The sequence below is a fragment of the Tympanuchus pallidicinctus genome, unplaced genomic scaffold, assembly GCF_026119805.1.
Source record: "Tympanuchus pallidicinctus isolate F22 unplaced genomic scaffold, pur_lepc_1.0 scaffold21, whole genome shotgun sequence".
NCBI classification, from domain to species: domain Eukaryota; kingdom Metazoa; phylum Chordata; class Aves; order Galliformes; family Phasianidae; genus Tympanuchus; species Tympanuchus pallidicinctus.
Window position 1 is genome coordinate 11,390,968 of NW_026294733.1, and position 13,495 is coordinate 11,404,462.

General features: G+C 55.9%; 1 protein-coding gene across 5 annotated transcripts in view; it reads right to left on the bottom strand.

The window, feature by feature from the left end:
* Window positions 1-350: 350 nt before the first annotated feature.
* PCDH1 (protocadherin 1) overlaps window positions 351-13,495 on the bottom strand; it is a 58,869-nt gene continuing 45,724 nt past the window's right edge. For 3 of the 5 annotated variants that reach the window (XM_052684558.1, XM_052684560.1, XM_052684559.1), the window contains one exon: window positions 8,661-12,551. In XM_052684558.1, the coding sequence (XP_052540518.1) occupies window positions 12,166-12,551 (386 nt within the window). In that variant the 3' untranslated portion in view covers window positions 8,661-12,165. Of the gene's footprint in view, window positions 416-8,660; window positions 12,552-13,495 lie in introns of those variants that run through there. The other 2 variants (XM_052684561.1, XM_052684562.1) reach the window with 2 other exon arrangements.

Below are 13,495 nucleotides of genomic sequence, written 5' to 3' on the forward strand. Positions count from 1 at the left end.
GTTAATAAATTAGGAAGAAGATTAAATTAATGATGACTCTCAAATGGCTGAAGTGCTGCATGGCGCGCTGAAACCAGCCTTTCACCAAAATAAAGTAAAATAATCTAAGGAGCACCCTCAAACAATAAGGAAACAAAGAAAGACTTGTCGTGTGTGATTGCTGAGTGCAGGCAGCGTGAACCCGCACGGATCAGTGGGGCTGGGGGCACTCAGTGCAGAGCGGGTGGGACTGAGCTTATGAAATAAAGCGGCGCCTGACAATAGAGTTGTTGAAGTTACAGAAAAGCAGGAAATTACCAGAGGATTTGGAAAAGGGAAGTATACCAGCCTGCATGAATAGGCAGCGATCCCAGGCAGCGATAACTTCACTGCTCCATCTTCAGTCCAACAATAGGGCCGATGGCCAGGGAGACTTCTGGAAAGGAACAAAAGTGTGATGCTGGGACGCTGTGTGCCCACTTCTGCCCCACAGCCCAACCCTCAGCTGTCTACCCAGCAAGCAAGGAGCTCTGCATGGTGCTCAGGGATGGTTTTGTTCCCATGTTCATCTGCTGTGCCCCTGGTGCTGGGACATGTTGCCAAATGGAGATCCTGATCAGCTAGCGCAGCAGATTAAAAAACAAGTGCCAGCAACAATCAATTCTGGGATGAAAGCACAGAATTCTAGGTCTGCTGGACACAATGTCTCATTGCACAGAGATAGAGGAGGGGCTCCAGAAGCCTTCACCTGTAGCAGCAGGATGGGTCCTTGCTCCATCACCTGCACCTATGGTCCCTGCAGAAGAGCCAGCCCAGCTCTGTCCCTCCTCCTCACAGCTTGAGATCTTGCTCTGCAGTTACCAGAAACATCTCCGGGCTTTGGCTCAGAGCACAGATTTCGGCCCAAATTTTGCAGAGAGCAAACACAGTGGCGATGAATGGACCCTTGCAGAAGCAGAGCCTGGGGTGAAGGTGTCAGGGACAGAAGGTGTCAGAGGAGCGGAGTCCTGTGGTGCTGGTGTCACTGTGCTGGGAGACACTGGGGAAGGGCTGAAGGGACTGAAGGATGGGATTCTGGAAGAGATTAAATGAACTCAATCCATCTGGCCTGGGCCATCCATCACGCAGGCAGCAGCCGGATTGCTGTCTCTGAGTGCCCGAGGGGTACAAACGCAAAGGGAGGAAGAAATTACGGAGGAGGCTTGGGTTGGCAGCGAGCGACAAGGGGGGCCAGGATCTGGCTCAGCCCATCCAGCAGCTCACTGGGGGCTGAGCCCCAGCGTGGCACGAAGCCTACAAGACGCAGTGCCTGGTGGTGTACGTGCCAGGCTAGGAGATACGGGGAACAACCTTCTGCAGAAAGTCCACAGCTGTCCCCCCTCACCCAGGGGCCACCCTCATCCTGGTGGCACTGAGGGCACAGCTTTGGGTGCACAATGAGGGTCCCCACCTGCGCCAGAGCCCTGCAGTGCCCATGCAGCTTCGCTCCCGCCGCCGGCACAGCGCTGCCTGGCTCGGGCTCTTTATCTGCTTTCATTTTCCGCGCACACCTCTGGGGCACTGCACGGATATAAAATAATCAAAATGACAGTCCCCAGATAAAGGCCACTTTTGTTAAGAACACGCCAAGTTCTCATGTAAAAGCATACAAATGGCAGTTTATTTTCTATCTCAGCACCTTCTGGGTCTTGCGAGCATTGAATACCTCACCAGCCCAACGAAAATACCCCGGTCAGCTCTTTCACACCCGTGAAACGCGGTGCAGCACATAAAGTCCAGCGCCAGGAGTGAATAACAGCGGCTTTCATTAACCGTCAGGCGAGAGCAGAGGCAGGCTGAAGTGCTAATTCCAGTTGGGACCCGTTCAATAGCAAATTAACCTGCCAGTGATCTCCCAGTAGGCTACTGAGCAGAGCAGAAGGAATAATTTGAAACTAGGTTTGTAGAGGTAGGTAATATCTTTTTTATTAGATCAGCAGATAATTTGTAGCCAGATATTTATTCAACCAACCTTGGTGTGGGCGAGTGGCCGTCCACCTCCCCATCCCCCCATCCCCGCATATCTGAGCAAAGAGAGAAGGTCCGCACTGTTTGCCTGCAGGCAAAATGCGCGATGGTCCCCATGCATGGGGACACACGGAGCTGGGAGTGGGAACGCTTCGGTGCCATGAGGTTGCTCTGCACGAGCACCTGCTGGCTGCACCCAAAGAGGGGTGCAGTCTAGGGAAGGATGCCTGCGAAGCTTTTTTCCCCACTGTGTCTGGCTGGGAGAGACAGCACAGCCCGGCAATGAGCGGTGCCGCAGGAGCATCACGTCACCGGCGCGGAGCCGCGTTGGCTGTGCAGCGCCCGAGGAGGAGGATGCTGTCTCCTGGCAACCCCTGCTCCTGTCACATCCATCAGCATCCGCATCGGATGCAGCGCGGGGCCGATCGCCTCCTGCAGCACCTCTCTACCAAGATGCTACGGCCAGGGCCGCCGGGCTCTGATGAGTGCTAGTGAGGCCTCCCGGTTGATGTGGCTTCCCGACTGCTGAGCGGCCATTGCTAGCCCCAGAATGGGCTCTTGTGCTGCTGTGGGCAGCAGGAGAGCAGCTGCAGGGCTGGGCAGTGGCACAGCTTCTCATTGCAAGAGGAGTTGCTGTGCTGTGGAAGGGCTTCCCTGCAGTGCAGAGTGAACAAGGGATGGGGTTGAATGGTACAGGAATGGTCATCCTCTAGGCTCAGAGGAAGGTCTCTCCCATGCCCAAGTCCATACCCACATCCACACCCCACCCATGCCCATACCTATGCCCATGCCCAAACCCACTTCTTATAACCATGCCAATGTCCATGTTGAGCTGCCATCAGGCTGTGTGCATCACTGGCTTCAGGTGCCTGGGCCCTTCACCTGAGCCCAAATGCACACCAGATTTTCTCCTTCTGACCTCCAAAGGGAGGGAGATGTGGCAAAATATCTGTGCTTTCTCTACTGTGGGATGGAGGGTATGTGTCCTCCCAAACCCTGCCTTCACCCAAAAGTACTCTGAGAATATCCATCCCTGCTATGCTGACCCCATCACATGCTCCCCTGTGCCTTGATGCATTTCCCAGTGTAGAATGGGTTTGGTTAGAAGAGATCTTAAAGATCATCCAATTTCAATCCCCTGCTGTGGGCAGAGTTGCCAACTCCAGATGAGGCTGCACAGGGCCCCGTTCAACCAGGCCTTGACTGCCTCCTGGGATGGGTTACCCACATCTCTGCATGTGGTCTCCATCATTCCTGGCCATGCAGCCCCAATCTTCCCTGCAGCCATCCCCTATTCTGAGCTCCCAAACTCCTGCTTGGTGACTGTAGGTGCATGCAGATGGAGGCACAGAGTGGGATAAGAGGCAATCAAGGCTTGTGAATTGGCCCAGGGCTGTCTGCCAGGACCTCTTCTGGTGACTGGCAAGCTGCCTTCATGCTCACAGCCCCGCAGCATCAGCCTGTTTGGGGATGGACACTGCCAGCCCAGAAGAGAGACAGGGCTGGGGCTAAGAGCCTTCCTTGCTGGAGGAGGCAGAGAGGTGGATGGAGGAGGGATGGGGGAAGCAGGCGACATCCAAGGGGACCCGTTCCCTATGGAAGAAGATATTGTATCCTGAGCTGCTTCCAGCCAGGGACTTAATTTGCAACCAATTCAGCAGCAGAGCAGCATCCGTGCCGCAGGGGGACCGGAGGCTCTCAGCATCCCCAGGCTGCTGCTGGCAGCAAGGAAAATCCCCAGTGCCCACAACTGGGGCAGCAAAGGGGATGGAGAAGGAACGCACAGAGGAGAAGCCACCAGCTCCTGGAAAAGAGCCAAGAGGGCTCCGGGCTGCTGGGGGAGAGGAGACAGGAGGGAGGGAAATGGCACAGAGGGGAGATGTGGGGAGAGGAGGAGTGGGGGAGGGAGAGGATGAGTGCCTGATGAGGGATATGGGGAGGGGAGGCCGACAGAAAAACTAATCGAGGATGATTGAGGGAGGAGAGGAGGGCGAGTGAAAGATTGAGACAGAGTGATAAAGAATATGTCAGACAGACAGGAAAACTAATAAAGAATAATAGGCACCCCCGGCCAAACACAACACACACACCTGCCCGTGGCTGTATGTCAGCTCAGTTGGCGCATGCAGGGACACACGATGATGTGCCCAAAGCCCCCCACAAATATATATCCCCATGCACAACACAGCACTGCCTTGCTGGGACCCCCTCCTGCTTCGAGGTGTACACACCACTGTGAGCTGCCTCTGCAGGGCAGTGCTCTCTCTGCTGAGCATTGATTGCATGATTGCTGCTAGGGGAGCAGAAGATGCTCCCAGAGAAGCGTCCCCCTTCTACCACCTACGTCCAGCTCTGGAAAACCCCCTGTGTGCAGTCCCAGGCAGGGCAGGGCTGAATCACCAAACTCAGCCCCATGGTGGGGTGCAAACCTGTCCTCCCTCTCATTTTGGCTTGGGAAGGTGGGATGCTAAGCCTAATTTGGAATGTCACCCTGTCCCAAAGGGAGACTGAGGGGTGACATCTGCAAAGAGTTTGAATGCTGTCTGTGGTGTGCTCAGCCTTCATTGGCGGAATATGTGCCAGCATTGCTTTGGGATGGACGCATAGCTCTGGAACAAGAAAATGCATTTAATTTTCCTTTTATCTCCTGCAAATTGGAGCCATGAGCACAGTTCAGCAGGTTGAGAAGCAGGGGAAGATGGTTTCTCCTCTCTTTGGAAACAGCAGCTCTCCCCACCCTCCTCATTCCATTTGGGAGCAGGTGGTGCAGACAGAAGTTTGGGTAAGCATTTGGTGAGGGAGCTGTGCCATGGCAGACCTCCTCCACTGGGCAGAGTGGAAGGGTGCCAGCCCATCTGGTGGGCTTTGAGAGATACCACCGAGCATCCTAGCTGCACCTGGGGGTGGCTGCAGCAGTAACACAGGAACGTGGTGCCACCAGCACCTTCCCCTGTGTGATACAATGGAGAGCTTCAGCCCCAGGTCAGACATCTGCAGGATCTCCAGTCCTTTCCCTCCAACCCCAGCACTTCGCACCTTCCCAGCTTGTAGCTGAATGCTTGCAGCCATTTGTTCCCTGTAAAGCTTTCCTCTTGCTTTGATTTTTGCTGCAGAGAGGCAAAGTGGAAGTGGTTGCATGGGATGCACGTCGGGATGAGGTGTTTAGAGTGCGGGCACGGTAAGGTGACCTTTATTAGACATTTCCTGATGAACAATGAGATGAAGGACTGTCCTGGGTTTGTATGGTCTTGGAATAACCATCCTGAGCCTGGAAAGAAGCCTTCCTCTGAGCGGGGATTATTTAGTAGGGCAGGAGAAGGGAAAATCAGCTGAAAGGCATCGCAGGGCTCTCAAGCATCCCTGCAGCACTGCAGCTGTGAGAAGAGAGGCAGGAGGAGGGTTTTGGAGTCCACCCTAACACTGAAAACCTCTCCTTTAAAGCCTCCTGAAAAGAGAGGGGAAAAAAAAAAAAACACCTTCTTTTCTCCAGAGGCCAACCTGGTGATTTATGGATTTGGGGCTGCTTCACAGAGTAAAAGTGGGCTCTGCAACAGCCAGCGGCTGCCTGTAATGAGATCAGGGTGGAGAGAGAGAATTGAGGAACACCAATAGCTGCTGCACCAGGACAGTGAGAAGGGGGAGCTGCCCTGTGTGAGAAGTGCTGGAGCTGGAGCTGATAGGTGGGGATGGAGAAATCTGCTTGGCAAAGGAACGTGGAGCAGAGTGCAGCTCCATTTGCACTGATCCCATTAGGGCTGTTTATCCCAAACCCCATTGTTAAGAGTGGTTCTGCTGCACGGGCAGATGGGGGAGAGGGCAGGGTGCACTCCTGGAGGGGAGGAAACACAGTGCCTGCAACTCCTGCTGTGGTGATGGGGAAATCCAGCAGCTGCAGGATCTGCAACAAAGGGAGGGAATGCGGATGGGAAAGGTACAAGGGGCGCAGAGCTGGTAGAGCTGCTGGGAGTCAAGTGTGTGGCTGCAGAGCTGCTCTTCTCCCCCATTACTGGAGGGTGCCAGTTCCTTTCTCTCAGGGAGCACAGGCTCCTGCTCTCCCGCTGCCACCCCAGCCCTCTCGCTGTCAGTCTGCCTCAGGGAATAAGCAGAGCTGCATGCTCTGCTGGGGATCCAGCTCGAGAGCCTCCCGCTGAGGGGGCTGTGCTGCCTCAAATCTTCTAAATCCCCTCCACCACAGCGCCAGCCAGGTAGGGCCCCTCCACCCCCTACTGCTTACAAATCCCAATCATCCTGCAGGCGATTACAGGGGCTTCTCTGCAGCACAACACCCAGCCTGTTGTTGGGGCTGCGCCGACACAGGCAGGGATGGGATTTGTGGCCTTACTCATCCTCTTTATGGTGGTACATGGAAGGATGAGCACAGTGGCCACCACCTCCCTGCAGCCAACAGAGAAGGAGGATTTGAGCTTCCCCAGCTCCTGATCTTCTTCCTCACTGTTGATCTAGGGGGTGAAGGCCATCACTGTCCTCCCCATGACCATTCCTGCTCTGCGGTCCCTCAGGAGCATATGGACATCGTGGCATACCACACATCCCCCGCCAGAGGGATGGGAACAGCTCCTCAGCTGCTGCCAACTACCCCAGACTCCCCTATTGCTGTACACCTGCAGCCACAGCTGAAGCGAGTGCTCTGCCAGCCCATCACTCACCCCAGCAAGTCACCACAATGGGAGATCTCATCTGGCCACCTCATCCAGGTCTGTGCAGAGCTCTGCTGACTCCCTTTGCCCTCCCGCTGGGTCTGCTACCCCAGTATCACTGTATTTCTTTAAAGGTTCAGGGAAAATGGATGAGGCAGTTCTGTGATTTTCACCCAATTCCCCGTTTCAGGCTTGCAGGAATGCCAGAAGGGAAGAACTGAGTCAGGGAACCAAGTAAACACAATCTCCTCTGCTTACTGACAACATCGATTTAAACTTCACAATGATTTTACTAAGCAGAGCCCTGCTGGGAGAGAGCCCTGGGAGAGGCAGTCTCCATTAGGAAGATGGTGCTGCTGCACTCAGGCAAAGCCAGAAAGATCCCAGACCTCATCTGTGCTAGCCTGTGAGCATTGGGGATGAATCTGTCAGCGCTGCACAGCTGAAGCTGCAAGTTGGGGCCCTCAGGGGATGGCAGAATAGAGATTTCCATCAAAAACACAAGTTCCTGGCCTGGCACCTTCCCAGAGCACACTCAGGCCCTGCAGTGCAGTGAGGCGAGCAGCCTTTTGCAGCAGATGAGCTGGAGAACCTGGGTCAGACCAAAGCTCATGCAGCGCACAGTCCCTTTCCCATGCTGCCCCAGTCTGGCAGCACTGCCTCTTTTTTGGATGTTCCCAGCCAGCAGAGGCCACCAGGCAGCAGGCAGGAGGCCCTTCCCCACTTCCACCCCTCTTTAGCCTGGAGCAACGCTTGTGGACCCAGCAAGGACACCGTGATTGTGTCACTCATCTCCATTTTGGATCCTCATGATTCCCAGCCATGTGGGACCACTCTGGGATCAACCCTCCTAATATGGGGCTGCCCAGGCTCTCCAAACCCACTCTACAGGCGATACGGAGCCCTGTGTGCCAGCCCCAGGCATGCAGGGCAGCAGCAGCATCCTCCCAGCAGCATCCCCTCCCACCCCGCTGATCGATAGTGGCTGCCATGGAAACCAAACAGTTTCCAGAGCAGCTGTAGTGGGGTGGATGCTCAGGGCTGTGCTGAGGGGGTGAGGAAGGTTTGCTGCATGGATGGGTGCAGGGAGAGAGGCGGGGGTGTGGTAAGGAAAGAGAAGATAGGAGGGAGTGCAGGAGGTTCTATGCTGAAAGAAAAGGGAAAGGAAGCACAAAGTGGAGTGACCAGGGGGCTGCACAGCCTGGGCTTAATGGAAGGAGAAGGGAACATAAGGAGCAATGGCACAGTGAAAAGCCAGGGGGACAGAGATGCCCTGGGACGGGGACGCTGCTTAGAAAGCGCCCTGTGGTGGTCCCCTCTAACCTGGGGGTGGATGGGTGAACCTGCTTTGGCAGGGGGGTTGGACTCGATGATCGGAGGTCCCTTCCAACCCCTACAGTTCTGTGATTCTGTGGGTGCTGACAGCTCTGGGAGTTTTCTTGCTGCCTGCCCCTGTGCTAGCTGTGGGGTTCTGGCACGTGGAGATGAGGCCCTGGTGCCATGATCCCCACCCCTCCACCCTATCGCAAGCACAGCTTGGCCGTAGCCCTTTGGGGTGAGCAGCACCGCATCCCCCATGCATGGTCAATAGGAGAACTCAGAGTGGGTGGAGATGGTAGAAGAGGGGTCCATAAATCACTGCTGTGCAAACAATCATCTCCATTTGGAAGCTCTTCCATCCCAGGGACACTGTCAATGGCTCCTAAGCTGGGTCCTGATGCCATGGAAAACCCCAGCCCTGCAGCTCAGCAAAGAGCTATGCATGGCACCCTCTGCAATGAGCCTCATGGATTTCTGCACAGGGGCAGGCAGGGAAACCCAGCCACCACTCCTGCTGTGAGATGGCCCAGATGTTATCAGCAGAGCTAAAGAACCTATAGGAAATGCTGTGTGGTAGAGGAGAGGGTGAGGGGTGAGAAATGGGCTCTGATGAGCAGTGGTGGAGGCTCCTCGCTGCCTGTGTGTGTTCTCTGCTGTGGGATGCGAGATGTGGGAAGGAGACGCCAGGCACAGCACCCGGGTTTTCACACTTTTATTGTAAAGCTTTAGGAAGGGCTAATTACAATGGAGTTGGTCATCTGACAGCTCAGCAAACAAACAGAACAGGAGAGAACGGAAAGGGGATCACGACGGTGTCATGCTTACTGCTCTGAACAGAAAGAGTTACAAGGGAATCAATTGTGCTCACAGCGCCCGGGGAAAACCAAGCCCAAGGCCGAAAGCCTTCCCCGCACAGGGAAATGCATTACACATTGAGAGCAATACAACCTTAGCAAGAGGCATTGCCTTAGACATAGGTCACCATCTGAAAAATAGTTGGGTACTTTACTCTGCCATAGGATTTCTCCTTTAGAAAAGCTACACCTGCATGTACATAAAACTGTACAAAAAACAAGGCATCACAAGCAAGGAAATGAAATCTCGTATAAATAGAACCAACACTGAAGAGCTACAAAGGGGTCGCTTAGATCCTTCCCACGCAGCCCGCCTGCTCCCTGGCTCCCACCTTTGGTTTTACCCCTGGCTTGTCCTAGTGCAGTGTGAGATGCGGTAAGCCCCCTACAGAGGCGTCCCACCCTCTCCTCTTCCCTGTGCTTGTCTAGACTGGAGCTCGTGGGGAGCATCCCCCCACGTGCACGGAGGCTTTATCCTTCTGGCTTATAATTGTGCAAATGAGCTTCTTACCAACAGCACCTCTTCTTTTTCCCCACCCTCAGGACTGGTCCCCAGTGATACCAACTTTCATTCCCACTGTCCCTTCTCCTAGTACAAACGTCCACGGTTTTCTCCTCCCAAGGGACCCATTGCCAGCCTCGGCACCCTATGGAGGACCCATTCACTCTGTCCTTCCTTTTCCTCACTATACACCCACCCTCACCCTCACCCTCCAAGACACCCATCCCTTCTCCCCACTGTGCTTGCATTAAAAAACCCAGCCCCACCAGCCCTCTGAGCATCCTCAAAGGAGACGCATAATCCCCCTGTATCTTCTTCCCAATGGCATTCATCCCAGTGGTACCCGTCTTTGCAGAACCCATCCCAATGGTTCCCATCCCCATAGCACCCATCCCTATGGCTCCCATCTCAATGACACCCATCCCTATGGCTCCCATCTCAATGGCACCTATCTTTATGGCTCCCATCCTCATGGCACTCATCCCCGTGATGCCCATCCACACAATATCCACCCCCATGGTACCCAAACCCACAGAACCCATCCCAGCGGTTCCAATCCCAATAGCCCCATTCCTGCATTACCCATCCTTTCCACCCCTCTGAGTTCCCTGGGGACCCATCTCCTCTACACTTCTCCCCAGTTTGCAACACGCTTGCACTGAGAACATCGCCAGGTGCTCCACGAGACAAGACAGCCACCCCAGCCACACTGCTTGGAGCATCAGGATCCTTCTGGTGACCCCGAGTGGAAGGAAGGGAGCCTATCCGCAGGCAGTAGCCTGGGAAAGCTGCTCTTGGACAAGCACCCCTCAGATCTGACTCTGCCAGGGGGGTCCCCAGGAGGGGCACCAGACACGGCCAGAGCCACGGGGAGGTGTGAGCAGTCGAGTTGGCAGTGGAGTCAGAGATCTTGGCCAGCGTGGCCAAATTGCACATTCTGCCCAGTTAGGCCCTGAAACTACAGAGCTACAATTAAAAACAAGTTCAGGAGCATGACCTGCTCAGGCAGCCAGGCCAGGAGAACGAGGCCCCGCCGGCAGAGCGGGTACCACCAGCGGGACATCCCCCGGAGCCACACACCCACCCCACACTGGGTGAGGAGCAGCAGCAGGGGCCAGGAGGGGGGTCCTGCCCCCCATTGGCACCCCGAGGTGCTGGGGCAGGTGGGGAGCACGGCTAGGGCACCGTGTCCATGCAGGGCACCGGGAGTTGGCACCGCCAAAGCAAAGGGAGAGGAGCTGCTCAGAGGGGCTGCTGGGGGGAGGTGGGCAGAGGGTCCTGCGGGCACCCTGTGCTGGTCGGGCTGTTGGCAAGAAGAGCCCCAGGCTCTCCCCATGTGCAGACTGGGGGAAAGCATCCTGCAGCTACCACTGGCCTCGCTCCCTAAGGAAGATCCCAGAGATGAAGACGACTGATGCAATGCGCGAGTATGGGAAGAACAAGGGTGCAGCACAGCCTGTCCCCACATCCCAGCAGGGAGGGAGGAGCCAGGGAGGATGACCCGGGAATGAGGTGTGAGTCCCCCAGACTCCTTCTGCCAGGGTCCCCCCGAAAAGCAGACAGAGATGCTCAGGAGGGCACCTGGGCATCCCCTCTGCGATGTACACATCTCCAGGAGCGCCGTCCCCACTGCCTGCACGGTGTCACCCCTGAGAGGGGGCCGGGGCAGCAGGGACTGGGCAATGGAAGAGAAAGCTGGAGCCCGTGAGAGTGGCCCTGGGGCCTAAGGGGGTGGGACTCCAGCAGGCAGGGGCTCGGCAGCCCCCGGCGTGACCCTGAGACAACGCTCCTCCTGACGAAGGCAATGGTGGCTTACAGGCGGACAGGACGGAGGTCGAAGGCATGGCACAGCCGGCCCCATCAGCAGCCCCTTTCCCAGCGGAGGCACCAGGCGAGGGGTTGAGGTGCTGCAGCTGACGACGACCCCCTGCCAGCAGAGTGGGACTGAGGGCTTCTCCGGACCCAGCCGGTCCCTTGCCTGGGGATGTCCTCATCCCTTCTCCTGCCATCGGGCACTGGGACACCAGAGACCCCCCTGGCACAGCCCTTGCCTATGGCACCGGGCAGTCCCTAGGGACCCTACAGCTTGTGGGCACAGTGACAACGTTCCAAAAGAGATCCAAACTGACAAATAGCTGAGTCCCTAAAGTCCGGCAAGGGCTGCCCTCTCCTCCAGCTTCCCAGCTGCTGTTTCAGGGACTGGTCATAACTCTATTTACAATATAGAACATGAGTGTGGGCCGGACGCTGCGCTCCCGCGGGCTCTTCCACACAGCAAACCATTGAAATCTGGAACTTGCTCCCTGTGGATTGGGTTTGTGTGTGTGGGTATGTGTTTGTTTAAACGTCTTTTGTTTCAAGGACAATAAAAAGTTTCAATCAGGCAGGACTTGAATGTCATTCCTAAGGTTCGTATTTACAGGAGTCTACAACAAAGAGCCAGGCAGCTCGCTCCCTGTGCGCGGGGACACCCTCGTCTCATGCCCCAGGGACTCCACCAGCTCTACGTGGACCTTTGGTACGTCAGCCCTCCTCTCCAGCCATGCCCTCCGCACCAGGAGCCTGCCCAGCCTCCCCGACCACGCAGTTCGGAGACACGCATCTGCAAGTGCTGGGAAATTGGGAGTCAGATGCCTTCACCCCTCCCACCCGCCCCAAGGAATGGGTTTTAAAGGCGCTCCTTCCATCCCTGCCTCGCCCTGCCTGCTGTCCTCGAAGACCCTGGGCACCTCCACCACCACCCAGAGCAGAACTGGCCGCAGGAGCCCATAAAGCAACCAAGTTTCAAATGTTTCCAGGACGCTGGCCTTAGAAGCATGTCTGCTCCTGGCCCCTCGGGCCAGCCTCACAGGTAGATCTCCCTCTTGGTGGTCTGGGATGAGGGGGTGGTGGCTGGCTGGAAGTCCGAGGTCTGGGTGAGAGGAATTTCCTCCATGGGAGAGTCCTTGCAGGTCTCATGGCTACTATTGGAGAAGGCACTGTACGTGGGGAGCAGGCGGAGGTTGGCCATTTTGGTGCTGCGCTCTTCTGAGAGTCTGGGGCTGCCATTCCCGACTTGCTCTTGACTCCCTCTGTCTTGGTAAGGCACAAAAGTGGAGAGTTTGAGGGCGTTCTTGGGCCTGCGGCTGGGGGAGGATTGGCCGGGCATCCAGCAGGTGTCGGAGTGGCCGAACTCCGTGCACTCCCGGGTACAGGTCCCAGTCATGGCTACATCAGGCAGGGGACGGAGATCTGCAGAGAAGCAAGCAAGAGGCATTGTTAGGCACGGACAAGCCCAGTGGGTTGATTGGATGAGGCTGGAGTACAGCCCCCATGGTAGGGACCTTCTCCCCAGAGGTGACCAGGTAGGAATTCTGATTCTCCTTTGGGAAGAGGAGCAGATGCAAAGGGGACATTTGAACACATGGACATGAAAAAATGTAAGCAGAGAACTCAAAATTCCCAACAGCCGTGTCCCTGAGGACAAGCACCCTGCAGTGGGTGCAGGTGGGATCATAATGCAGCACAGCTCGCTGAGCCCACCCTAGGAGTCATGAACCCCTCGGCCCAGCCCCATCGGACGTCCCATGCCATGCAATCAGGAGTCCTTAAGAAGTGCCCCAAACTTGCTGGGCTTTTCACTGCCCTGAGTAAATCCAGATTTCCTGAGCACCAGCTCTGCTCATCACCAGGCATTCCAAGGACCCACTGGAGGTTCCTTTCCAAGCCTAGCTAGAGGTCCTCAGCCAACTTCCAGTCTCTCACAGTCTGAGACCTGAGCAAAGCACAACTGGGCAATCCAACACCAACCCCCAGAGAAGTCAGACACCCACGAATCCCTGTCCCAGAAGCATCCAAACCTTTCTGTGTACCAAACACCTTTCCAGATCTCCAGGTATACCAAGGCATCAGATCTGCTTGTGGGAAGTTCTGGCCATCAACAGCACCAGGTCGTTGCCTTGTGTCCACTGTGCCAGAGGTTTCTAGGCCTTGCTGCTCTTGCTAAGAGTCTTCAGAGGCCCCGGCTTGGAATTCCCACCACTCCTATAGCATACTTGCAAGACCTCTTCCAGGCATGAGCCACCTCTTGCTATCTGCCCCATTTGGGCATAACACAGCTCCCTGTCACTGCCTGGGACAAATCACTGCCTCTGGCATCTGCTGGTAGGTCAGGGCTTATACTGCTGCTCATACTA